Below are 26,296 nucleotides of genomic sequence, written 5' to 3'. Positions count from 1 at the left end.
CGTGTCCTACCTGTCGAGTACTTCATTACGGCGGTTGAAGATCTCAGGTTTAGCGTAATGGTCAGCTCCAATCAGCTGGTCAGCAAAGGACTGCAGAGCAGCAATCTTCTCCTCCTGTACAGCAGGGCAACATTTAATCATTTATAGAACACAACTACTGATTAATTTCAAACGTTTTCGTTGAGCAGTGAAACATCCTATTAACCTGCACATTAATGGCCTTGTCAAAGTCTTCATGTTTCTTGATGAGGGCCTCCACACTGTCCAGGGAGTCACCCTTGTCATCACTGGCGAGGAAGGCTTCACGAGCTGCCATCCAGTTCTCAGCCTGCTCACAGTCCCTATTAAAGAGCTGCAAGGAGACAACAGCCAGTCAGTGGAGGGGCAATAACAGCTGTTGGTGATAGCATAATAACCATTTCTAACTGGAAATGTTATGGCTTAACACTTCTATACCTGGAGCTCAAGGCACTGATCCAACATCATGCGACGCTGCACCCAGGCCTTCTCCAGGTCAGCACGCTCACGGTCTAGAGCCTCAAGTTTCTGCTGTATCTCAGGGCTAGCATAGTGGCCTCGCACCAGCAACTGCTGACCAAACTGTTCAAATGCTTGGAATGTACCAGCACGAGCATCGATCTCTGTGCGGTGTTCCTGGAAAAATGAGGGGGGGGGACATTGATGGTGAGTGTTTGACAGGCAAAAACCTGCCTGGACATCTGCCAACTGAATGAATTCAATACTTGGTGTCTTTCCAGAAGGGCCTCAGCTCCAGTCACATCTTTGGCCAGCTCCTCAGAGGATACCAGCCCTCGGATGCCATTAATCCAGGACATCAGATCTCTGTGAACAGATGAGAAGTTATAGCCAAAAAATACCACATATATCTTAACTGCATCTCTTAATTTCTTTACAAAAAAACTGTACCCTATTTTCAATCTAGTTCATGCCCCTAACAATAAATTTGACCAAATGGCATTCCATAGCTCTTCTCTCCGCACCTGAAGTCAGAGAGGAAGCGCTGCAGGTCGTGTGAGTTGCCAAGCTTGTCTTTGCGCTGGTCAGCACGTCCCACGAGGCTGCTCCAGGCAGTGTTCAGCTCAGTGCATTTCTCCTGGATGTCATCCACTGCCTCAGGGTGAGACTGGATCAGGCGCTCCGCTGTCTCCCCAAGAGAGTTCACCTGGGCAGGGGAGTCAGAAAAATATAGTGAATCTAATGATCTAATGATAAACAATGGTTTAGAAAAACCACATTTTCACGCGGGGTTGGTTGTAATCTCATATAAATGACAAAACGACAATCTGACCTTATCACCCAGGGCTGCAAGGTCTCTCTCAAAGCCTTCATGTTTACGCTGAAGAGCCTGGACACTGGCCAAGTCATGGCCATAGTTGTCAGTGTTGAGTGCCTGGTTCTTCTCTTCTATCCATTCTTTGGTTTCATCAGCATCCCTGAGGATGACACAAACACAACTTTGTTCAAATGGGAAAGGGAATTTGTGTATGTTCAAACATCTGGGAGGGATTTTGTGTGCAACTAAACAGTGAAAAGAATTGAGATTTTTACCCTCTCTCAATGTTTCCATGTAATTAGAGAAACTGTTTTATATGAAATTCAGTTGTTCTGCTTAAGGTTTCTATGCCAGTTTCAATAATTACTAATCAGTATAAAAGGTTTCCACTTCGAATGTTTAAGAGTAAAAGTGCCTTTAAAAACCATTAATACTTGAATTACTTTTATTTGATCATGTTAATGATATAGGAATCTTCTAGGCATCTTGCAAAACTGTAGATAACTAAAAGGTAACTAGATGTAAAGTAAATCTCTTTATTCCTCTAAGCAGCAACTACCACAAAGCAGGCCACCATTTGCTGATTTGATAAGAACTGGGTTTATTAGTTTATACACCATCTATTTTATACATACATAGGGGTATGGTGCTCTTCTCTACTCTCCTACTGTTGACATTTTGTCTTTGCTTTAACCATTACCCCCATAATCGGTATGAACTGTCTTCACATTCATTTCATGCTGATATTGTGCTCACGTTAGTCATGTTGTTTCTTGTTGGGAGGTGAAATTTTGTTTTCCTTTACTCTAGCCAATTAGCAGCGAGAGAAGTAACTGTCCTGCACACACAAGTTTCAGTTAACTTAATGTCTGTCATAATGATTGAAAAAGAGTCATACATGCCACTCTGTCGTTTTGATGAGCTCTAACAAATGTGTTCAATGCATTTCCTTCCTAATAAAACATCTACAAAGCCCACTGTTCATCTCCATATTTGCGAGCTAGCAGTTTTCTTCTTCACTGCATTTGTTGGTGCATTGCTGCATATTTAAGGATATTGCACATGCACATGTTTCTCGTGCAAACATAGTGGGGACCCTCTTTTGGAAAAGCAATAGTTTCGGATGAAAGGGAAAAGTGCCCACAAATACGTGACACGACTATGATTGTGATGAGGAAATTACTTCTGTGCAGATGTACTTTATACAGAATTTTTCAAGACAACAGGTAAACAATGAGGGAGTCTTCAGTTGGTATGAAGTGGAGAACAAGGAAAATTACCAAAAAAAGTTGTTTTTCTCTGCCACTGAGGTAAATAAAGACACTATTTGAGAATGTATGGTGTGACAATGCCCATTCTTAATCTTGCCTAAAAACTCTGATTCATCATTGTTTGTCAAGAGGCCAGAAATAGCTGCCAAAGAGAACAGCACACATATTCGACCACAAAAAATTGGGGTTATGGTGATAATTCAGAGTTCTGGAACCACGCTGTTCTCTAACAACCACGGTTAACCAGAGACTTAGAGACTAACATAGACTTGCTAAAAATACTTGGAATCCAAACTCTCTCCCACTACAAGTCAGGTTATCCATAGCCAACTTTGTTATATGACATGACATATGACATCATACAAAGGTATGTTTGAACTGGATGTTCTTGATTGTCATTGCTGTTGCAGTTCTCATTTCACCCCAGCTTCATCCTGACTCCACCATTCTTACCCAAGTTTGAATTGGTTCTGGTAACTGTCCAATATGATAGTGAGGTGTGAGCATAATGGTGTGTCTGAAAACCTGAAGGTGATGTCACAGACACCACATCTCTGTGGTTCGTACCTGTGGAATCGCTGCACCTCGTGGGCACTTCCCAGCATGTTGCTCCTTTCTTCAGCAAGCTGCTGCAGGGATCTCCAGTGATTATTCAGCTCCTGCACATGAAAGAATCAACATTGAATACCCTTCTACAGTCTTCATAGTTTCCTCAAGTTTGTGTGTTTAAATTTGCCATGATTGGCAGTACAGTATGTGAACTAAATGTGGGACATGTGAAGTAACTGAAATCATCAGCATTAAACAGCATCATAACATAATCTTAAAGTCTGTGTAAAGCAAATTGAGAGATTAGTTTTTAAACATAGTATACATGTTAGAAAATGGCTGCTAAGAACATGTGAAGAGACTGAACAATTTAGTAATGAACTGTGCTACACCATTAAACAGTTTTCCCCCACTTCTGAGTTACATTTTTGGGGGGCAGGGCTGAAATGATGGCTCAGTGACATACTGGACCGCCCTTAGCATGATTCCTCCCACAGCATTATATAAAGGAGCTTTGCTAAGGTAGGCCTGCTAGCACTAGCATTGTCTTGTTGGCAGCTGATGCACTCACACCTTCTGACTGTGAGCCCGTTTTCAACTCTCGTCAGCACCGTTGGCCCATGAGCTCCACAACACGTGGTAGTGACAGGAGAATCACAGCTGCTGACAAAACGACATTTGCGCTGGTGCTAGCAGGCCTTCGGCTAAAACTGGTCCATGTCATGGAGCCCTAGCATGCGCTGTTTAATCCTATTGGCGGTTGGGGGAGTGGGGGAGTCTTGCCGGCCGACAGGTTGATTGTACTTATTAAAACAGACAAATGAGGAGGGAGACAGAGTGAACAGCAGCCATCCATCTCACAGAGATTGTAGTGGGCAGGGTTTCAAGGCTTCCAAGCCTTCCTGGTTTTAGTGCCTTTAGTGGACACACCCCTCGCATTTAACGCATTTATTTTTCAGGATTTCGAAACCTAATTTTATATACTTGGCAATCTTAATAGTGAATCATTCAAATTTGGCTGGGTAGTTTGTTTTCTGTGGTATGATGAATTCAAAACATTTATTATTGGTTTACACAGACTTAAAGAGATCATGATCTCAGGTAAGGAGTGCCAAATTAAATATATTTAACTTGAAAATAATCATGCAATTACAATGTGTGCCAGACATGTGATAAATTGCAATGTGTTTGACGGACACAGACGATGCACAAACAAAGCTAGGTGGCTGATGGGGGTGAGATACAGGACTGGGTGCATGGTAAGAATATTACACAGTAGGAGGACAAAGAAAATAATGGCAAAATTCAGGATCTCAGATAAAATGCAGAGCACATAAACATATGGTATGGAAACAACCATTCATACTACAGTCAACAAAAGTAGATGATACCAAGACAAACAAATGAACAAAATGGATGACCACAAGACAAACAAATGCCATGGCTAACAAGATGAAACCAAAACAAAACTGAACACTCCCAGTTAGAGTCAGGTTTCACAGAAAAGGACATGGATCAAGCGACACCAAAAAGGAAACTATGACAATGGGGTTAGTTGTCTGATCACAATGCCGGACAGGGGAACGAGGGGAGCAGCAATTCATAATGAGGTTTGGCTAGACTAGTTAATCTTACCTTGATGGTATTAAAGTTAGCCGTTGTTTGAACAGCCAAGCGTACATTCTATAGTCAAAGGTAAACAAAACGTGGCAGAAAAAAGGGGGAGAGGGAGGAGGACAACAACAGTGAAACACCACACCAGTCAAGAGTGTTATGGAGACTTCCAGGGTTCAGCTTGGTCTTCTCCCAAGACCAAACAAGACATTACACCACTCAGGCATAGTAAGCACTGCAATCATGGCTTCAGTAAAGCCAGCCAACAAGCCCCAAACACTGAATTTTGATGAATCAAAAAAAAGCTTGTTAAATGATTGAGACATCTTCAGGCGTAATTTCAAATTCAAGGAATTTCAAAAAAGGCTTGAGGATGTTCCCAGGCTCCCCCATTGTCTCATCAATGTCTAATCATGATATAGGATAGGATATGTAACAATAACCCCATGCCAGTAAAATCTCATATTGGGCATGATTGCAGTAATTCAGAAATAACACACCAGAATCAAACATCAACCCAATGCTGAACAGTCATGCACAGTTACAGTATCAGATCAAGATTGACAGGCAGTCAAATCTTTGCAGTTGATGCATTTTGTATAAAAAGACATAAAACAACTGAATGTTTGAATGCATTTTCTGGAGATGGATTAGACAGTGTTAGATGAAGCTTACCTTCCATGGAGATGCAGTCTTTGAATCGGCTTCATCCTGTTCAAGAAATATGGCATGACGCTGTTAAGCATACATTTCATTGCTGTGACAGCTGAACTGTTACGTTTTGCTTGATATTTATGAGCGTTTATTAAAGAAATGATTACAACCTTGCCAGGAGCAGAACCAAGCAGCTCTTGTTGCTGCAAATGTAAAAAACACAATCTCCATCAAATTAAAGTTAAAGCATGGGGTGATGGCTCATACAGTTATACCAGGAGGATAGAACTCACCTGAGACTGTACCATGGGGGCCTCCTCAGCCATGAGACCTTCAGACTCCAGCTCAGATGCCACTTTGTTGATGTCCCTCAGCCGAGACTCATTGGCCTTAAGGTCCTGGACCAAACAAAAGAACAACATCACTTTCTGCGAGACAAGTTGTGAAAAACATCTCAACAAATAAACACAATAGCCAACATGAGATAGTCTCAAGTTCAGGCTATCCTAACTATACTATTATTACTAATCATACAGACCTGTCTTGATTACATCCTAAAAATCATAATTATGTTTTACATTTGCATTACATGGAGGTAATGAACTGGAACTAATTCAGATATTTTTCATGAGAGTCGATGGAGAGCCGATGTGAAATCAGAATACCCAGGTTCTGTTCCAAGACAGAACAAAAAACTTCACTCAAAGTTCCACTGACATTTCTAACTACGCAAATAACTAAATATGCAGCCATAGAACGTATCTCGTATTTAGATACCGTCTTTATTAAAACATGGAGGGAACCACACAACAAAGAAAAAAATTATCTAATTTTTATATATATATATATATTTTTTTTTTTATTTATTTTTTTTTTCTGTTGAACAGAATTTTCCATAAACTCTTGGACCATCATGAGCAAAGTGTCACAGCTCCACAAATGTGGCGAGTCCATGGGTGAGTTGAGGGGTCCTAGTTCAGACATCAGTCAAACAGACTGCGTCAGAAAACGCATTTAAACAAGAAAGGTCTCAACTTAGAATTGCACTTGGTGTAGTAGATACAAGTTTGTTGAAGAATTTCACTTAATTTTTTCAGGAAGAAATGAGAGATTGCACAGAGTTTCAGAGGCTAGTGGAACAGGGCCTAACCCGGATGACATAACTTTGGCTCTCTGTAGAAGTTTTTAAACGTGAGTGGACATTACCTTCTGGAAGTCATCAAACTTCTTCTGCAGGACCTCGACTTGCTCGAGGTCAGAACCGACTTCTTCATTAGTGAGGGCGCTCTCCTTCTCATTGATCCACTGCTGGAGTTCATTGGCCTCGCGGAACAGCATGAACTTCTTGCAGCTCTTCTCTAGCATGACCTTGCGTTTCTCTCCCAGCTCCAGTAGAGTACCATACCTTGAAAAATATGCAACCACAGAATCTAATCAAATCATCAGTCTTCAAAAGCTCATCATCCTTCTTACAATATGGCTAAATTTTTAACATTAAAAATTACTTTGATGGTGATGGAGTGTCTGCTCTTGAAAAAATAGTGATCATTACATTTCTGTGCAAAAAAAATGATGGTCCTCAAATTCCAGTTAATCGATTGATCGTGCAATTGACAACATTTTTTTGATAGACGATAGTTATTTAAGTAATTTATTAAACAAAGGTGAAGAATAGTTGCTGGTTCCAGATTCCTCAATGTGATGATATGTAACTCATGCTTTATATCATTGCATACTGGATATATGAATGAACACAGTTTAAAGATATCTTGGGTTCAGAGAAGCTGTGTGTCTGAAACGTTATACACAAAATGAGTAATCAAATTAATTAAAAATCAATTAATTATGAAAACAATTATTGGTAGGTTGGAGCCTTCAAACTGTCATTAAATTGACTTTTAATGCAGCACAAACTTTACTTCACTACCTCGTCAAACAGACAAACCTTTGGAAAACGCCCTGATAAACAGTATTCTACTGCAGGCTATGTATCTGTTACACAAGCTTCTCATTTCATGTTCTCAGAAAAAAGAGAATTATTTTCTTCCAGACAGATCATGAGCCAGCCTAAACACTGACATGAATGTTTGTTCATAAGATGGTTGTCCACACATGCCTCATTAGCAGGATAAGAGTATCCCTGTTTGATAGCGGACCTCCACCAACATGTTTATAGAATATCATACAACGCTTAATAAGCTTCAGGGATTAGTGCAACAGTCCACAGCAATGGCCACAAAAGTATGAGTGTGGTGAGTGCTTCAATCATTCTAACAATCAGTTACTGATTCAGCTTAGCAGGTAACTGATCAATCACATTTTTGATTATTTATTATTAAATAATCACAGCAGCACTTTGCAATGTTGGGGCAAAAGAAGACCGAGAGTTTGGGAGAAAAAAAAAAAAAAATCAGACAACTGGCTGGACATTTTACACACATTGGACACATCAGTCTGCATCTAGTTGAACTGAGACCTAAGAACTTTTCTTTTATTGTGGACTGGATCTCTCGCTTTTGTACACGTGTGGGCTCCTTACTTTTTAATTGATTAGCAATCTCATTTCTTTTGTATACTATATTTTGTAATCTACTCATGTGACCCTGAAATGCTTTCAAGATAATGCCAATAAAAGTCTGTGTTGCTGGTTTTCTCTTATCAATAGTTACAATTAGACACGGTTTGGCTTTGGCTAACCGATGTCCTACAGGAAACCCTGAGAATTCATCATGCATCAACACGTATAGGATTTGTCTATATGTCTATCTATATGTTAAACAAAATGTCCTTGGTCAATGTATAACCCTGCAGATTTCAATCATGAAACCTTGAGCAATAAGATAGCAAATGTAAAAATGATCAAAGCCCGATGTGTGCAGAACAAAATGGCTTATGACATGACAGAAAATCAGAACTTAACATCCCTACGCAAGCCTGGGATGATAAGGATGTGGAAGGTGTGCAACAAACATACTTCTATCCCAGTACTGAATAGAAGACAACGGCAGCAGACACAGTGTCACACAACATGAGGGTTTTTGGGGCTTGGAGGAATGTAAAACTGCTGATGATATTTAGTGATATCACGATCACAAGAACACGCAGAGGGACACGGATTCCTACTCACAGCTCTTCCACCTGCTTCATGCGCACAGACACACTGCAGGTCTCCTTGGTGACAAGCCTGCTCAGTGGCAAGGCAAGGCGAACACACAGCAAGACAAGATTAAGTTGTTAAGTATAGTAACAGCAGAAGAGACAGAAAGACGCCAGGGGCAAGGTCAGTAGTGTTAAAAAACTGAGCAGAAAAATGTAATTCCAGAGAGGGGGTAAAGAGCAGAGAAAACACTCAAGAGGAGCAGTTAAACAAATATAGTAGGAAAGGAGAAATGAGTAAGTTAACTACATTCTGCTGCAAAACTGAAGAAGTTATGGTGTGGGTTTCTTACTGATTCTCAACTTGGTCTTGGCGCAATGCAATGCTGCCATGTTCATCCAGCAGGTTTTCCCTGGAGGAGGACTGGGTGGGGTCAAGCTTCTTCACATAAGCAGCAGGAACAAAGCCCTGGCGATCATTCACTTCCACCTTCCACCAATCCTGTAGCAGGGGAGGGCAAGGAATATAAGTGATGTTGATATTTTGCATTATATTTTATGTTGATATATTTTCTGATGCATTTTCCAACAAATCCCATGAGGTCTAGACGAGTACCCAAAGCGCACCATGAATACACACACTGTAGTTTACTCTGCAACAGTATAATCGTAACAATATTAAACTTTATCTATATAGCGCCTTTAAAAAAACAAAAACTTAGTTACAACGAAACAAAAGCGACAAAACACAACAGAGTTTAAAAGAAAAACACTTTCATATGTAATGAAGGCAGTTAATCAGAAATTCTAAATTCTGGCTTAATTTGTTACATGGAAAAATTTTTTAAATAATTCAAAATATCTAGAAAGAGTCAAAAAAGAATCTATTGGCATCAAATATACCAAATGACTAGCAGTCATAGATGAGAGTGAACATGGAGGCCACTTAAAACTGACTGCCATACAGTATAACACACAGAACTGCACAGAATCATTATCTTTAATCTATTAAAACAGCTACTTGTTCAAGGTTGACAATTAATAGATTACTGATCACTACTGTTTGAAGTCCTGTTCATGCAGTCAGACTGTGTGTTGTAAACTGAGCTGCTTGTGTCTGTACCTTGTTAGTGCTGTTGAGCAGGGTGAGGATGTCCCCCTTCTTCATGGTAACTTCACGGGGACTCTTCTCCTGGTAGTCATACAAGGCCAGGACCAACTCCTTTCCAGTCTCATCATCAGTTGGTGCCACTTGTTGCTGTTCAGTTAAACAAACATTTGAGTCATTGATTTGAGCTCTTTGCTTAAACTTGAGAAAGTCTGAATTCAATTATTGTTATGCAAGTCACTTTTTCATCCATTCTCACCACAATGGGTACAATAGGTTTACAATAAGTAATGTATTATATACTGTATGTCACTATCACTGTATGTATATAATTAGTACATAATTAGGTTGATGTACCATTATCATTATGTGTGTAATTCAACTAAATGTCTCATACAGGTTTTTAAACCATTTTCAACAAAAAATGTCCTCGTCATTAGAGAGATTTGAAAACATGACAACATAATGTGCAGTTATTAGTGCTGGGATATGGCAAAAAATATCATCACAATGAAAATTTCACATCAGTCGATACTGATGATTAACATGATAAATATCAGTCATCATTTCTTTCGAGTTTAGGGTGATTTTTGCTCCTATGAATCCGGACAGTTTACTGTGGGTTTAAAACTATTCTTTATTGTCAGAGCACAAAGCTCTAGACTAACTTTTTTCACTATACCTTCTGCTGGTGTATTGATGGTTTAACACTATGTCGCACATTTGCTCTATTTCTAACAAGAAAGATTATATTGCACACACTGCAGCTAAAACAAGAGTAGTGTCTCCAATTGGCAAGAGCGCTTTTCAACAAAACTGCTGACAAAACTTTCCCCACTGTAACTGTTCTGATCTCCATTCAGTTTTATTCAAGTATTTTTCAAAGGATTAAGTAAAAAACATCTTTTATTTTTAAGATATTCCAGTAATTAAATTTCTGAGTGCCAAACTCAAGTACTTCAATCTCCTTGTGCAAATGCTGCTTACATATGTCAATTGTAATGTAAATTGAGCATCTTTCAAAAAACGGAGGATTGGACTTTACCCTGCAGGACTGGGCTTGTTCCTTCAGGGCCTGGATGCTGCTGCCGTAAGCAGTCAAGTCAGACATTAGAGCCTCGTGCTTCTTCAGCAGAGCCTGCGGAAGACAAACTATTCAGCACACTGCATTTGTCACAAAGGCACATAAACAAGAATCTTGTGCAGGTATGTAAACAATCAAAGCAGATGGAAGCTCGATCAAAAACGCTATAAACTTTATGTTAAAATAGCAAGCAGATGACAAACTGATGTCCATGTCCATGTCCATGTCCATGTCACAACAAATGTTATCTCAAGACGCTTTCCATAAAGAGCAGGTCTAGACCAAACTCTGATTCTTGAATCTTAATGCCTCTTAATTTAAGAAACCCCACACGAGCAAGCATGGATGTTAAAAGCCTTCCTTTCATGTACCTCAGCAGAGTCCTCATCTTTGCCATAGTCTGGGCTTCCCACGATGGGCTCCTTCTCCCTCATCCAAGACTCTGCCTCATTAGCATCAGCAAAGTACTGCTGGGCCTGCAGAGAGTCCTCCAGATCCTGTCTCCTCTGGGAGGCCTTACCCTTCAGCGTATCCCAGCGTCCATGTAGCTCAGCCAGCTTAGTTTTCACATCCTCCCCAGCAAAGTGCCCTGGGAACACACATGAAAATGATGAGAAAACATTTCACTTATTTAAGGTCACAATCATCTCATATCATAGAAGATGCAAACAAATAGGTTTTGAATTGAAATGAATACCTTCCTCCACCATGGCCTCTCCTTTTTGGGTGACAGCCTTAATGCGAGGCTCATGACCAGTGATCTCAGCCTGCAGGGCCTGGTGCTTCTTCAGCAAGTTCTGGACACCAATCAGGTCTTTGCCTGGGGGAAGAACCAAGACAGACTTTTCAATAAATCATCTGAAATTTGAGTGTGTCGGGCTTCAGCTGAAACTGAAGCATCCTCCAAAGTTCACTGTCTATTTACAGTAACTGACCATTTGAAGGAGACCATCACCAACCATGCCCTTTCATTTCACAGTACTATATAATACAGGCCAGTAGTTGCTGACCGAGTTAAGTTTTACCTCTGTTAGTAGAGGCAGCGATGGGCTCTTTCTCTCGGATCCAAGTCTCCTCGTCCTCCACATCTCTGAACAACTGCTGGAGCCTGAGAGAGTCCGACAGTTTCTGTTTGCGTGCAGCCATGGGGTCGCGCAGAGCTTCGTAACGCACCACTAGGGCCTCCTGTTTTTTGCGGATGTTGTCAGCATCAAAATGCCCAGCCTCTTGGAACTGGCGAGCTTGGATTGTTATGCCATCAATGCGATCCTGAGAGAGAGAAATTCGTTCATTTGCCATTTGAGAAATTGGGGGGGGGGGTGTCTTATTACTCTGGGCGTTTTGGATGGTTAACCACACCTGCCATCATAGAGCTTGTCACCCTACTGATGTGCATGATGTAGAAATATCAGTGTGGTCTCCATTTTTCAAACATGCTGACCAGACAAAGTTCCAAGTAGGGTAAAAATGTTGCCACTATTAAACTTTAGTGGCATGGAGCAAATATCCAGTTGTTTCCCCTTCTTTAATTGTAAAAAAACCCCCACATCAATTGGTGTCAGGTATGCCTTCATGAATTATTCTTAGTGTTGGGTACCTGGTGAGCAGCCACGTCAGCCTCCAGCAGTGCATGTTTCTTCTGCAGGTTCTGGACACTAGTCAGGTCTTTTCCGTAGTCGTCTGAAGCCAGGTGGCCCTCAACCTCATACAGCCATAGCTCAATGTCCTCTACGTTCCTGTTGAACTGCTGCTGCTGGTTGGCCTCACGGAGCTTGATGCCTGAAATAAAAAAAATTGTCAGACACGAGAAATTGAATGTTTTATCCCATGAAGTGCATCACGACATTCTGACAAAAAAAACTAGTGTGTCTGAATGTTTTATCGCCTTCTCTTGCTTACTGTTACGCTCTACTCTCTAAAAAGTGATCTCAGTGACAATAATTGATTAAATACAGTTAATTGCTCTATCCATATACCCATATAGCACCTACTTTATCTTCACTTCAGTGAAAAACTGGTCAACCTTAGCAATCCTGCAGTCAGTACCTTTGAGCTCGGTGGCCTCCAGCAGTTTCTTCCACTGGGAGCCGACTTCCTCCATGCGGCCAGCCACCTCAGTGGAGGCATAATGCTTTCCATCCAGCAGCTCTTGGCCAGACTTCTGCAGGGCATCAATGCGGCTCTGATTCGCTGACAGCTCAGCTTCAAAAGCCTGGTGTTTCTGCACCTTACCCTGCAGGTTGGAGGGGTCCTGTTGTAGTGCAGAAAGTAGGGGCACAGAGGGTTGGAAAATGTGAAGACCGAAGACACTGCTCTGTACAAACACATTTCAAAATGGAGCACACATCAACCAGTCCTCAACTCTTTGATGAACTACCTTATAAGCCTCATCTGTGGCGGTCTTCATCTTCTCATTGATCCAGCTCTTGAGCTCATCAGAGTCCCTGAAAAACTGCTGCAGGTGGAAAGAGTCCTCCAGGGCAGCACGACGAGACTGAGCACGCTCGTGCAGGGCATTACGGCGGCTGAGCAGCTATAAATGTGCAAAAGAGAAGACACTGTATTGAGAGAAATCCTAAGAGACAATCCTGCCTGCTACTTAAGCTTTCACTGCTAAATTGGAGAACTTATTCAATTTAAAGGTAGTGGTGCAAGCAAACAGTGTTACTTACAGCATCTCTGCGGGTAGCCACGTCCTCTTTAGCATAGTGCTTGTTCTGAATTAGTTTGGTAGCAAACTCATCCAGGGCCTGGGGGTGTACAAGACAAAGAGATTCAAAGCGTACACTCTTTCAAAACTGCTCCAGAAACAATGTGTAAAATCTATCTGCAATTGTATAACTTCAATGCAGGAATGGTATTCTTGCTCAAAGACAGGAAGGCAGAATGTGACTTGTAAAAGTGGACAAACTGGAGTTACTTACAGTGATCTTCTCTTCCTGGGCACTAAGCGACTTCTCAAAGTCCTCATGTTTCTTCAGCAGTGCCTCTACACTGTCCAGGGAGTCACCAAGGTCTTCATTCAGGAGGAATGCCTATACAATGAACAACATTGAAAACTGGACACCTACCAATAAGCATCAAAGTAATTCCTGTATTTTTATTCTGCGTTTGTCGGTATTGGTGTCAGATGGTTTGTCAGGTCACCTCTTGTTTACTCATCCAGTTGTCAACTTGCTCAGTATCCCTATAGAAGAGCTGCAGGTCCATGCACTGCTCATACTGCTGCCTACGAACTTCCCACAATTCCAGCAGAGACTCCTTCTCTTCAGCAAGGATGCCCAGCTACACACACACACAACAGATGAATAACATGTTAAATGTTAAAATGTGGTACATGATGGTGTGCTGGTATAGATACAGTAAGGTAATAGCACACAAGAGAAATAAAGTACAATCTGGATGCTGTCATAGCCTTACCTTTTCCTTGACTTCCTCAGAGGCATAGTGTCCTGTATTAAGCAATGCTTGGCCAGCTTCATCAGTGGCTCTAAAACTGTCCTCATGGGCATCAATCTCTCCCTGGGAAACACGAAATAAAAACTTACCAACCTTCCATTGCTTCTTTTTATGTGGTTAATAAATGTTGAAATGTGTGAACTTTTATTTTTTATTTAGCTTTTAATAATGGACAAAGCATCATCAGTTCCAAGATGCTATGACCTGGAATATAATCTGAGCTTTTACCTTGTGCTCCTGGTGTCGGTCTAGCAGAGCTTCAGCTCCAGCCACATCATTGGCCAGTTCGTCAGCATTGATCAGGGCTTTCATCTCTGTCACCCAGCTGGTCAAATCCCTGAAGTCAGCAGTGAAACGCTGCAGCCTAAAACAGAGATCATAAGAGGGAAGGTGTGAGCAGACTTCTATGGAGAAATATTCTACAGAGTGGAAATCTGGTGCAGCCATATATGTGCTGTGTACTGTCACTGAGCCAATATCTGCGTGTGGAGAAGCACTTATTCTAAAAATAATAAGCAGCATATTTTCTGTATTGTACAATTTTACCGGTAGGAGTCGTTCAGGCGGGTGTGGCGCTCAGCTGCCAGAGTGCGAATCTGTTCCCAGTTGGTGATGAGTTCATCCTTCTTCAGATGGATCTGGGACGCATTTAGGGGATATGTCTGCTGCAGGCGCTCCGCATCACCACCCAGTGTGTTGACCTGATTGAAAGACGAGATAAAGTGGAGACAATAAAAAGTTAGAATATTGAGCTTTTTAGCTTCATAGCTGTTCTGTGTATACAGTATGTGGATATTCTGTAAAGCATCTTCTTGCCTTATCTTCCAGGGCAGCCAGGTCTCTCTCCAGACCCTCGTGTTTGCGAAGCAGAGCCTGCACACTGGCCAGGTCACGACCAAAGTCATCAGAGGCCATCAGCTGCTCCTTCTCCTTGATCCAACTGATTGTCTCATCCACATCCCTATTGTTGGAAATCAAACATGCAAGTTTATATTCACAGTTTTTTCACCTACAAGCCACTAGTGAAGGAACAGACACCACCGTCACTTCAACAGCACTAGCGTCAATTTACCTTCTAATTTTGTCTCCAAATGCTCTTGTACAGTTTCTATTTTGTATTCTACTTTAATATAACTCTTAGTATTTATCTTTTACTTCCTATACCTATTTTTGTCATGGTTCTGCTGCAACAACCAATTTCCCTGCTGGGGATCAAAATTATCTCACCTTCTCACACGATAGTATCAGTAAAATCCACATTTTAACAGAAATATATCAAATACAATCAACATACACAATGAGCAAAGGCACATGTTGCTCCGATGTCATTTACCTGTTGAAGCGCTGCACCTCAGCAGCCCCAAACAGCTTGCCCTGCCTCTGCTGGGCCAGGCCCTTTAGGCGTTGCCAGGCTGTGTTGACCTCATCTTGCTTGCGAACTATGAGCTCAGCCTCAGGATGAGCCTCCTGTATCAGCTTGGCTGCCAGCTGGTTCACTTCATTCACACGTTCCTCATGGGCAGCCAGGTCTGTCTGGAACTCCTCAAACTTCTTCTGCAGGACCTCCACATGCTCCAGGTCCTGGCCCAGCTCCTCAGAGGTGGCCATGGCCTCCTACAGAGGGAAGTGGATGAACAACACTGAAGCTAATGACGTGCTTTTATTGGAACACTTCACTCAAACCTATAGAAACCTATACTCACTACTACTAATTATTCACAAGGTTAAAATAAGGTAATATCTAATCACAAAGTCAAGTTGTTTGAGGAGGCACAATGCCATCAGCTGGTATTTGTAACAACAGGCTCCATTTTATTTTTCCCCTTCTACTACCAACTGGACAGGACAGCCTCAAAATTTGGTCAGCTTAGTGACTGGTGAAGGAAAAGTTTCCATCTTGGCATTTTGTTAACAGACAAAATTAGCCTCATTTGATTCTCATTTCAAATTAATCAGTACAATTAGCCTCAGGCAAGCCTTCCTTTAATTAAATGAGGACAGCGCTTTTTTTGTTTCAGGTTTTTGTTAGGACAGCTGAAGAGCAAATACAGAAATAGTGTTTTCTTTATTCTGCCAAATATCTAGAACAAACTGAAAGACTTGACTGGAAACTCCCTCAACACATAAATATATGAGACACTTGTTCATTTCAATAGCAGGAATTTTCACATAAGCCCATTTACTTTTGTATAATTTTGTCGATGAAAATCTGACCTTGTCACTGATCCAGTCCAGGGCATCTTCACACTCACGCAGGTACTGGACCAGTTTCTGAGCCTGCAGAAGACGCATGCCCTTCTCCTTGGTCTTCTGCAGCAGGAGGTCCCATAGGCGATGCAGCTCCTCAAGACGGGTCTAAAAAGGAAAGAGGTGGTTGGAGGAAATATGAAAATATGGCTATGAAAAGACAAGAGGGAAAATGTCCCCACTCCAGCATAAGACATGATATCATTGTAGGTCTTTCCTCTATATCTAAAAAGAAAGTCATTGAATCTGTATCGAAAAACAGACAAGTGAGTCCTGGAGTTTTAAAAGATAAAAATACCATCAAAATAAACACCATTCCTTTGTGAAATGGCCCATATGAATTCAATAACTGTCGGCCTATTTCCTAACAACAGATATAAAAGAAATAGCTTGTTGTGAGGAGATGGATCTGGAAATTTCACAGCACTCAAGAGTCACATCATGCACAGCAGCTTAACACCTACTTGTATATACTCAGCCATATTGACACTTGTAACTATGGGTCTCTGTTGTGTCCGGTAAGGCGTGTAGGACTGAATCATATGGGGCCGGTTAATGATGGACAGGATATTCAGCACTCTAGGCACTCTAATATGCCCATATCCTCATAATAAGATAAGAGACTTTATTGATCCCCCATCGGTGGAAATTTGCAATCCTTACTCGAATGGTCTCAGAGGCAAAGTGGCCCTCGCTGACCATAAGGTTGCCAGTCTCGTCCAGTTTGATAATAGCTCCAGCGTTGGCCTGGACCTCAGCTTCAAAGGCCTGATGTTTCTGCAGCTTACCCTGTGCAGTAGACATATGATATACAAAATACTTAACAGCTGCTTCAAAAATATAAATGAGCAAAGGCTTATCTAAACTGTGAGGTAAGAATTCTGGGGTTAACAGGTGAATAGCATTCAAATACAGTAGAAAAAAATAAACATACAACCAGATTGACAAACCTGCAGGTTGGAGGGGTCCTTGTAGTTTTCATCAGAGGCTATTTGCAACTTCTCCTGGATCCACTTCTCCAACTCATCTGCGTCACGGCGGAAGAACTGAAAGCGGTAAGAGTCCTCCAGCTTCTGCCGGCGCATAATAGACAGGTCCTTGAAACGCCGGTAGCGGTCCAGCACCTGCTGCCGGCGCTCCTGGATGTCTTCGGCTGTCTCCAGCACTTTGACCCCTGTGGTGTCCATTTTCTGGAAACACAACACAAATAAGGTGCATAAGTAAGTTTTAAGCATGCAGCACAATGCTTAATTGTTTTCAGCTAAAGTGGTTCAAACACTGGTTTAAACTCTGTGCAGTAAATCTGTAATAAGTATGAATTTATTTGGGTGACATTTTAACATTGTACTTGTTCAGACCACCCAAATATTGACATTGTACGGAGAAAAACTTCAGACAAGCCATCTAGCCTATACAGTAAGATAGCTCCTCTTCCTGTGTCCATTTGTAAAGGTTTGTGCATAATTCATGACACCCAAAAAGGACTACTACAGCTTTGTGGGCTCCTCAAAGTTACACTCAATCCTCACTTTTTATAGTATTAAGATTATAGATACCATACAATGCATAGATGCTACCAAGCTGCAGATAATCTCACACAATAATGCTCATTCTGCCATTTTTATCTTCCCTGATAGTCACTCTAAACTCAAGAACAAAGAAGAGAAAAGGGGATTACATGTGTCTCCAGGACCCTTAACTTTTACAACTTCTCTTTTAACAGAAACTTGGCTTGAAACTGTGACACAGGATATAAAGACAACAACCCCCCCTCTCAAGCTGAGCAACCAAGAGGCCAGCAGCTGAAATAGTAAAATGCCAAAGAGGGAGGGGGCGGAAATTCCACACGCATGCGAACAGTAACCAGGCTTCACTACACAATGAGATCACTGCAGTCAGCTTCTCTGTCCACTGGGCCTCTGGCCCCATGGCCAGTGTAAACTGGCAATCTTGTTTCTCTTGAACAAGCATCCACACAGGTTTCATTTCTAGGAAATCAGGCATCAATAGAGCATGGGTCGAACAGTCAAAAGAGCTGAGATGAAACTATTCAGAAATTCAAAATAAAAGCAATAATCTGTGTGAAACTTATTATGCTGTCATTTACAGCCGTTTTACCCTGTGCTGCCCATCAACAAACAGACACAAGGGGGAGAGAGATATTGATCTGTCTAGCTAAACCAAGGTCAACCAGACCCTAAGCACAACAGCTGATGTCCAAGCTGAATGCCAGGAGAGGATATGGGTGTGTGTGTGTGTGTGTGTGGGTGGGTCAAGCCTAAATGTAGATAAACGTCACAGGTTTTTGTTGATGTTGCAGACAGCGAGACAAAAAGCAATGGATAGATGTGAGACAGTCTCCTGGTCCATGTGTACACTCAATGGGAGGATTAGTGGAGTCAGCAGTGCAGGGCTTTTTAACCAGAGCCAGCGGGCAGAGATACTTTGGTCCCCAGAGGCACCATTAGCTTTACAGACAAGCAGGCATAGAGTGAACCCACACATACACAAACACACTACAGTGTAGTGCACTGAATTTACTGTAAGCTGATTAGTGGAATCACCATAGTGATTGCAAAAGTGACCGTCCATAATGTTAGACAGCGACCTTCCCCCATCTCATAATTCGCCCCAGTTCACAGAAAGCTCACATCATCTTAGGGACTGAACTGACCTCAGCCTCATTCCGCCATGATACATACACATGTATATACCGCATTGCAGCAGGTAGTAACATTATATTTCTTATAATATTTTATCATTTATCCTACACAGTTAGTTACTAAGCATATTATTTTTTTCTTACTGCATATAAAATGGCTGGCAGGATGCAACTGTTTATAGTGTTGGAAATAAATGAAGATTTATAATTCACAAAAACGACAATTATGTCTATGTCTTATTTTTTTAGTGAAATACAAGTCACGCATCATGTTAAAGGAGACAGTGTCCATTGTGTCAGCATGGATGAGCAGGCTTGTACTAGTAGTTTGGTAAGTTACTTTTTACAATTCAGGCAAGTTATTGTGCGTCATGTTAGTGCTATAAAAGAGCTGTAAAGAAACACTTTCAAGCAGAAAAAGCTGATGGCACAGGGATCTTTACATTCTGGCACCCCATATTAACAGCCTTCAGCCTTGCAGTGTTTTTCCTTTTTATATGTTTATAAAGGAGAGAGAACATTATTTGGCAAAGCACTGTGCAATTACTGCCAGGACAGTCCAGTTTCTACCTTTTCTTATCATATTAGATGTTATTTACATCAATTATTTTCATTTTCAATTTCCTTAAATGCTGCTTAAATATCATTTTTTGTTATATTCATAATAGGATGTTGTTATCTGTTATCTCTTGCCGTCTATGTACAGCTATTTAGTCTACATTTATGATGTCATATGCGTCTGGCGGATACTGCCTATGTGGTCACAAAGTGACACATATGTAAATTAATGTGAAATTCACATCACAAAACACAAGACATTCAATGCTATCTTGTGTGACTGGTGTAAAAATTGCAATGACACAGCAAATTTTACAACCACGTGACATGTTATGTTGAACTCAATACACACCCTTTAAGAGTTCTAGTTAGCTTATGAGATGAGAAATAAAAGGGTAAAAAAAACATTTCAATATAAAGCGTTGTATTAATCAGAGTTTAGAATTTACTGACATGAATTAAATAATTCTGAAAAATAAAATTGGAGCAAAGTTGCTTGAAGTTCCCCGACGCCCCCAAATACAGCCGTGCAATTGCTGATAGCACTACCCCCCATATTGTATCTGCAGATAACAGCTTTTCCCCTTTTCATCTCATTCCTGCTCTGTCAAGCAAACACCCAGACTCACTGATCAGCCAGCAGTACTGTTAGTTTCAATTCCACTGAGTGCACAGAACCCTTACTTTCTTTCATTTATTTGTATATATGTAACTGATATATATATATTTACATACATATTCAAAATGTAATGCTAGATGGAAACTTCAGACTATGCAAGCTGCATGTAACTTCGAAAGTCATCACCGTTCCAAAGTCCAATCATTCACTTTTACAGGGACGGAAACAGCAAATTCGAAGCTATGTTGATTATGATTATGAAAATACTGAATAGGTTGAGAGTCCACCTTTTATCACTTCTCTGCTACAAATCAGGCATTTCTCCAATGCACAGATATATAAATTTAGAGTCACTGCCCTGTGCTGCCTTTAAGTGTTGACAAAAAACTTGCTCTACCAGGAGACAAAGCACAGTAGCAGGTGGGTAGATAAATGGAGGGCATTGGTTATTGATTCACCCATTTAAAATGACTGCCCACATACTATTGGACTTATCTGAATTATTCATCAATAAGCCTTTACCAAGGCCTATGCATGCTTCAGGATAGTAACAAAAATCTAAACCATTTCAAGTGTAAGCAGCAAATAGCTACACTGATTAGAAATGACACGTTTGTTAAAGATATTCTGAATTAAACTACAGCTCAGTGCTAGTTTAATGGGGTTAAAGGAGGTCACTTTGATAGACCTAGCTGTTGATGAAGACAAAAGTAGGTGGAATTCACGAGGTTACTCTGACATTAGACTATGTATAAGAGAATACAGCATATTTCCAGTAGATTAATAGATTGCATTGACCTTCCCTGAATCTGCTGTTATCATCAGGTCCGCAGATGTATGGATGAAGTCCTTCACTCACCAACTCCCAGTTACTCCCAGCCATCTGTTATAAATAGAGGTCGCACTGACGCCATACTGGGAGGATGGAAACTAATGGAATTTGCAGGAAATGGGAGAGTCTCACGAGATTGGGGCGAACCTATTTCCCTACTGAGGAACACAGAGAAAAGGATGTCTATCTTTACTTCTTCCTTAAACTGAACTTTGTACAACCTGCAGTGGGTTGTCATTCTCTTTGCTTTACTACATGGCCAGCAAGAAAAACACTTTACTGAGGAATGACTTATAGAAACACCAGAAGAAGTCATGTAGGTCAATATGAGCTGTACAAGTTCACAATAAGTGCAAACAGCTACACTGGGAATTTGAAGCGATCATTTAGCAAGTCTGTAGCCTTTAGCAACCTACCAAGTGTTAAAGATAATCTATATGTGATACTAAATTTATATAAATGAAATCTACGATAAAATAAAAATGTACAACAACAATAATTACAGCAGTAGCCCGAGCAAACCCAATCAATCAATATTTGCCCTCACTGACAAAAGCCAGCAGAAGCTCCAAGCTCCGTTTAGGCTAATTACTGCCCGGCATCAAGAAATGTTCAAACCAACTCAGTGTTTTCGGTAGGACTGAACTTGTGATATAGGTTCACCGATACCTTGGTCAATCTTATTCTAAAAAAGGTAAGATCACTCCTCATTTTCATGCAAAAAGAAATATCACACCAACAAAAAGCATGCAGTAAAAATCAACTAATGTCTATTTTCGCCACACCAAGTGTATGAGAATGGACTTATCCACCAATAAGTCAGGATAGTCCTGGTTCCGTATAAATCAAGGCCAAGACAAACACAGACAAGCACATGCACAAATTCAGAACACTGGCTGCTTACCAAATCCTCATGACATTCAAATTAAATGAAATATTACATTTTCATACCGACAGATCAGAGTTGATAGATTGTCGGGATGAAAATAAGACAACCATTGCAGAAACAAAGTGATACACACATCAGACTTTTTTAGTCAGGATCCTCAGGTTTTCTTGTATGTTGGCTGATCAGACGGCTACATCTGTGGCAAAGTCATAATCTGCAGCTTGTGACCATCTGTAGTACACTCCTTAACGGTCTGATAGTGAGTGAAGAAGCAGTCTCTTCTACTACGCAGCACAGACGCATTGCACCTGCAGTGACAACGCTTTACCAAAGAGCAAGCCAAGATGTAGCCCAGCCTATGCGTCTCTCTCTCTCTCTCTCTCTCTCTGCTCTGTAACTCCTACCCCTCCCTGCAGCTCTCTCCCAACCCTTTACGCAGCAAAACAACATTACCACTTCTCTACGCTTCTCTCGAATCTTCTTTCCTAGACAAACCAAGAGACACAAAAGAACACACAAATAGACAGAGGCGCACATGGACAAAAACATGGATGTTACCTTGAGTTTGGGTTTAGTAAAGGTCGACATAGTGAATCTGTGTAGGGCATAACATTAATCGCACAAACAATGAGAAGCAATCAACAGTGATTATGCAGGAAGCATGATGTGCTCACAGGAAGCATGTTTCAGCAGTCAATGCAATCAAGACTCATTGTACATTTTAGATGGAAACATCCTGAGTCTTCCCTACGAAACAGTCTCAAAATGACTGGAAAGTAGTTCATGCCAGGAGCAGAATGACAATGAGTGAGCAGGCTGTACTGGATGTGCAGGCCAAACACCAAAGCTGACAGCTCTGGAGAGAGCGAGGTCTATTTTCTATTTGGGTCGCGCTTATCCTACAGATATAATAAAATTAGACAATTCATTTGATGTACAGGTTCAGAGGGAGTTTAGAAAAGAGAAATCTGAAGGTTTTAATTGATTGTAGAACAGGCCTTGGCATAGAGTGTTTAAATGCTATAAGATATCAATATTACTCAACCGCAGATGACTGCAGAGCTGATCATGCAGAAACGACTGACCCCACCCTATCTGAATGACTTTCTAACATCACTATAACATATGTAGTGCACTGTACTAGATGTTGTGCTTGGTCTATTTTGAAACCAGCCAGTGTCTGTAATGCGTTTCACAGTAACGATAGGCATTACAGACACTGGCTGGAACCACAGCTAATCATTGTGCATTTCCTGTTGCCCGCGTCCAGGAATTCAGCCAAATAATAGATGAGCAATATCTATTGAAAAAATAAACAATGTGAAAGGGAAAAAAATGCATGGTCAACAGCATTGTTACAATGAGCCCAGGTTTAACTGTGTAGACATGTAGACATACATTCAAGTGATGACTGTAATACAACCCAATTGAAGGCAGCATGGAGGTACATAATTTACCCTGGGAATATCTGGTAAGTATTTTAGGCAGCACAACTCAAAGAGCTGTCCCATTTTGCTTCCATGTTTCTGAATCACAGCAACATTAGGTCAGGCTGCAGAACTTATACTGTGCAGATGTCTAGCAGAGGGTGGCAGTGCAGCTAAAACACTATACCTGTAATTCTTCTCTTTTGAGGGTCTGACAGATGGACAGACATCCTTTATCATGTAGGAGTTAATCAATGACACATGAATCATGTGTGATTTTGTCCTATCAAATGTCAGATTGTGCCCATGCAATTTCATGCTAATGGTTTATAATTAATTAATGTCCTTGTCAATAAAACTCTACAATTCCCTGCTTTCACATTCGGCTTCTTCGTCATTGTTGTGTGAGTGTGTGTGTGAATGAGTGAATGAGAGGCCAATCGTAAAGCGCTTTGTCCATTAAAGTAGAAAAGTGCTATACAAGTGCAGTCCAATTACCAGGGCCCAGGCCTACAAGACACGTAGACTATATTCATAAAAGAGGCTTACATACAAGTTTCCAAATGCTCTTTCTAAAATAAATTGTATAACCACCATATGAGTAGCACTTAGCGTAGCTAATTAGAATTATAAGAATTATGCCTCCTTTCTGACCATTAACATTTAACAGATTCAAACCATTGGAACCCTGGCTTAGAATGTCACTGTTTGCTGTCACGAGGGTCTCAGAAGTTACTAAAGTACTCCTTTAATTTCCCTGGTGCTTAATCACTATCTCTCATAGGCTGTACACTGCAGACTTCTATTTGAATTCCTCTTACGTAGCTGGTATGTGAAGAACTTGGCACCATCCTGACGAAGCCAGTTGCAGAGGTGTGAGATAGCTGCTTAGTCCAGCTGTTTTAACAGTCATCAACAGTATTTATCCAAACTAGACACTTACTTTTAGTTAAACTACATTCCGTAATTCTCATGGGTTCTTCCTCATAACATATTTCATGCAATGCTTTTGACAATTGAATTAATCAAAACTATGTCACAAATTGTTGTCGTATTTGAGAATACCCGTCCACCAGAGAGCACCTCTCGCTAACTTACTGACTGGGACGCTGTGCACATTTAAATAAATGCAAGGTAATAGGAGGACTGACAGATGGGGCCATATGTCCAAAGGTATTCAGCTGCACTGGGCGGCTCCCTTAAAGCTGTGGCCGACATGCTAACGTAGCTAGCCACATAACCTTGTCATTCTTAATCCAGTGGCATTTGATTCATCGAGTCAAAACACACACTTGTACAAACTGAATGGACACCTAACGTTAATCAGCATCACTTCAGTGAATATTGCAGAAGGGCCTGGATCTTACTTAGTGCAAATGTACGTTGTAAATGAGTTAGCGTTAGCGTTAGCTAGCGGATGGACTCACTAGCAGATAGCAGCTCATGAGTAACCCCTGTCCAGGTTCGCTAACGTGAAAATTTCAGCTTAATAGGGAATATCATAAGGTGACACATTCAAGATGGAAAACATAGCAGGTCGCTATGTTATATTCGTAGACTTCTGAATATCTAAATCAACCATTTTGTTGGGATGCAACGCAGGTTGGTGGGTATCAATGCAAGACTATTTCATTTGATGCGATAGGGTGGCTAATGTTAGCATTTATATGTTGTCTAACCCCCAGACCGCTTTAGAGACAAACTACATGCGTACCGATATTTAACGTACCGGACTGTAAATATCATTCAACAAAAGGAATGCTTGCTACTAGCTAACGTTAGCCACCGGCTAGCGATCTGTAGCAGCCGGGGAACACGAACTGAATAAACTAAATAAAAATAAAGCAACTACAAAAGCACGGCCCACATTGTGGAGTGAATTTTGTTTAAAAGGGCTCAATATAAACATTCAAACCTCGGTCTGTTTTCGAAAGAGCTTGCGAGGTGGTGGCTGTCCAAGCTGATCGACGGCGAAGGATGAGGGGCTGCTCTCGGATGGCTGTTTTTTTTTTTTTTTCACCAAACGTGACGTAATTTTCTGCAGCTGTACGGAAAAAGTCGATAAATGTCGGAGGTGTCCGAAGCACAGAGCATAAGTATGTCAACACAAAATGTGTTGGTCCACTAATTTCTAGCCTTATCATTACAATCTTATGATGTTTGTAAGTAATAGTGCACTCGCTTAATGATCAGAACTGAAGGCTGGCCGACTGGCTTGACATCTTTAGATTGAATTGAGGCATTTTTTTTTTTTCTTACACTGTCTTCTTAAACTTTGTAGGAGGCATAGTAGGTAAAGCAGGATAGAAAGACTTGCTGCTCATGCACATTTTTATTTGAGCATAATGAAATCACTGCAGGGCAGTGCAGGTCTGGGTGTTCATCATCATCCTCCCATCCCTGCAGGCTCAGACTTAATTGTTGATAAATCAAAAGACCTTAGACCTTAAATGATTATCAGTAATAAACACTGAGCTGCAAAGTCTGTGTTCAGCTGTGAATAAAAAGCATTTCAGCCATCACATAAACACCATCATTGTTGTCTGTGAGAATTCCTTCAGCAGCTTCTCAGCTGACTACCACAAGGACTTATTAGACAAGAAACCATCTGTTTATGAGCTTACATATTGGCTGATACACAACTTTTTCCTATGATATTTTCATTTTAACTGCCCTCTAATAATGCAAACTAAAATATACATTACAAATATAATCACACCTCCATATTGTGCACATAATCCCCTAAAATAACTGTGAAGTTGAAGGGACATAAATAAAGGAATAGCTGCTTTGGGACAATCCATCAAGTGCCATGATGACTGAAGTGTGATTTTCTGATTGACAGCTAACTTGGATGGCAAACAAATGATTACAAACAGTCCACAGGCCCACAGACTCTAATTGCATGTAAATGAGCCAACACCACAAAGTGT

The 26,296-nt window shown here is 40.9% G+C and overlaps 1 protein-coding gene across 5 annotated transcripts in view; it reads right to left on the bottom strand.

Annotated features, from left to right (window-relative positions):
• sptan1 (spectrin alpha, non-erythrocytic 1) overlaps positions 1 to 25,359 on the bottom strand; it is a 39,253-nt gene extending 13,894 nt beyond the window's left edge. For 3 of the 5 annotated variants that reach the window (XM_070850473.1, XM_070850476.1, XM_070850475.1), the window contains exons 1-33: positions 25,279 to 25,359; positions 17,327 to 17,566; positions 17,040 to 17,165; positions 16,344 to 16,484; positions 15,463 to 15,743; positions 14,946 to 15,090; positions 14,676 to 14,830; positions 14,358 to 14,493; positions 14,091 to 14,192; positions 13,818 to 13,955; positions 13,595 to 13,705; positions 13,343 to 13,420; positions 13,048 to 13,203; positions 12,717 to 12,921; positions 12,268 to 12,449; positions 11,696 to 11,939; positions 11,368 to 11,490; positions 11,042 to 11,259; positions 10,632 to 10,724; positions 9,602 to 9,736; positions 8,832 to 8,980; positions 6,589 to 6,787; positions 5,676 to 5,780; positions 5,553 to 5,585; positions 5,404 to 5,439; positions 4,750 to 4,797; positions 3,133 to 3,224; positions 1,310 to 1,454; positions 1,002 to 1,183; positions 744 to 843; positions 457 to 654; positions 206 to 352; positions 11 to 114 (exon numbers count right to left, since the gene is read on the bottom strand). In XM_070850473.1, coding sequence (XP_070706574.1) covers positions 11 to 114; positions 206 to 352; positions 457 to 654; positions 744 to 843; positions 1,002 to 1,183; positions 1,310 to 1,454; positions 3,133 to 3,224; positions 4,750 to 4,797; positions 5,404 to 5,439; positions 5,553 to 5,585; positions 5,676 to 5,780; positions 6,589 to 6,787; positions 8,832 to 8,980; positions 9,602 to 9,736; positions 10,632 to 10,724; positions 11,042 to 11,259; positions 11,368 to 11,490; positions 11,696 to 11,939; positions 12,268 to 12,449; positions 12,717 to 12,921; positions 13,048 to 13,203; positions 13,343 to 13,420; positions 13,595 to 13,705; positions 13,818 to 13,955; positions 14,091 to 14,192; positions 14,358 to 14,493; positions 14,676 to 14,830; positions 14,946 to 15,090; positions 15,463 to 15,743; positions 16,344 to 16,484; positions 17,040 to 17,165; positions 17,327 to 17,563 — 4,544 coding nt within the window. In that variant the 5' untranslated portion in view covers positions 17,564 to 17,566; positions 25,279 to 25,359. Of the gene's footprint in view, positions 1 to 10; positions 115 to 205; positions 353 to 456; positions 655 to 743; positions 844 to 1,001; positions 1,184 to 1,309; positions 1,455 to 3,132; positions 3,225 to 4,749; positions 4,798 to 5,403; positions 5,440 to 5,552; positions 5,586 to 5,675; positions 5,781 to 6,588; positions 6,788 to 8,831; positions 8,981 to 9,601; positions 9,737 to 10,631; positions 10,725 to 11,041; positions 11,260 to 11,367; positions 11,491 to 11,695; positions 11,940 to 12,267; positions 12,450 to 12,716; positions 12,922 to 13,047; positions 13,204 to 13,342; positions 13,421 to 13,594; positions 13,706 to 13,817; positions 13,956 to 14,090; positions 14,193 to 14,357; positions 14,494 to 14,675; positions 14,831 to 14,945; positions 15,091 to 15,462; positions 15,744 to 16,343; positions 16,485 to 17,039; positions 17,166 to 17,326; positions 17,567 to 22,069; positions 22,170 to 25,278 lie in introns of those variants that run through there. The other 2 variants (XM_070850474.1, XM_070850477.1) reach the window with 2 other exon arrangements.
• Between the last annotated feature and the right edge of the window lie 937 nt (positions 25,360 to 26,296).

This window comes from Pempheris klunzingeri, chromosome 19, assembly GCF_042242105.1.
Source record: "Pempheris klunzingeri isolate RE-2024b chromosome 19, fPemKlu1.hap1, whole genome shotgun sequence".
In the NCBI taxonomy this organism is placed as follows: Eukaryota; Metazoa; Chordata; class Actinopteri; order Acropomatiformes; family Pempheridae; genus Pempheris; species Pempheris klunzingeri.
This window is presented reverse-complemented; position numbering and strand designations above follow the sequence as displayed.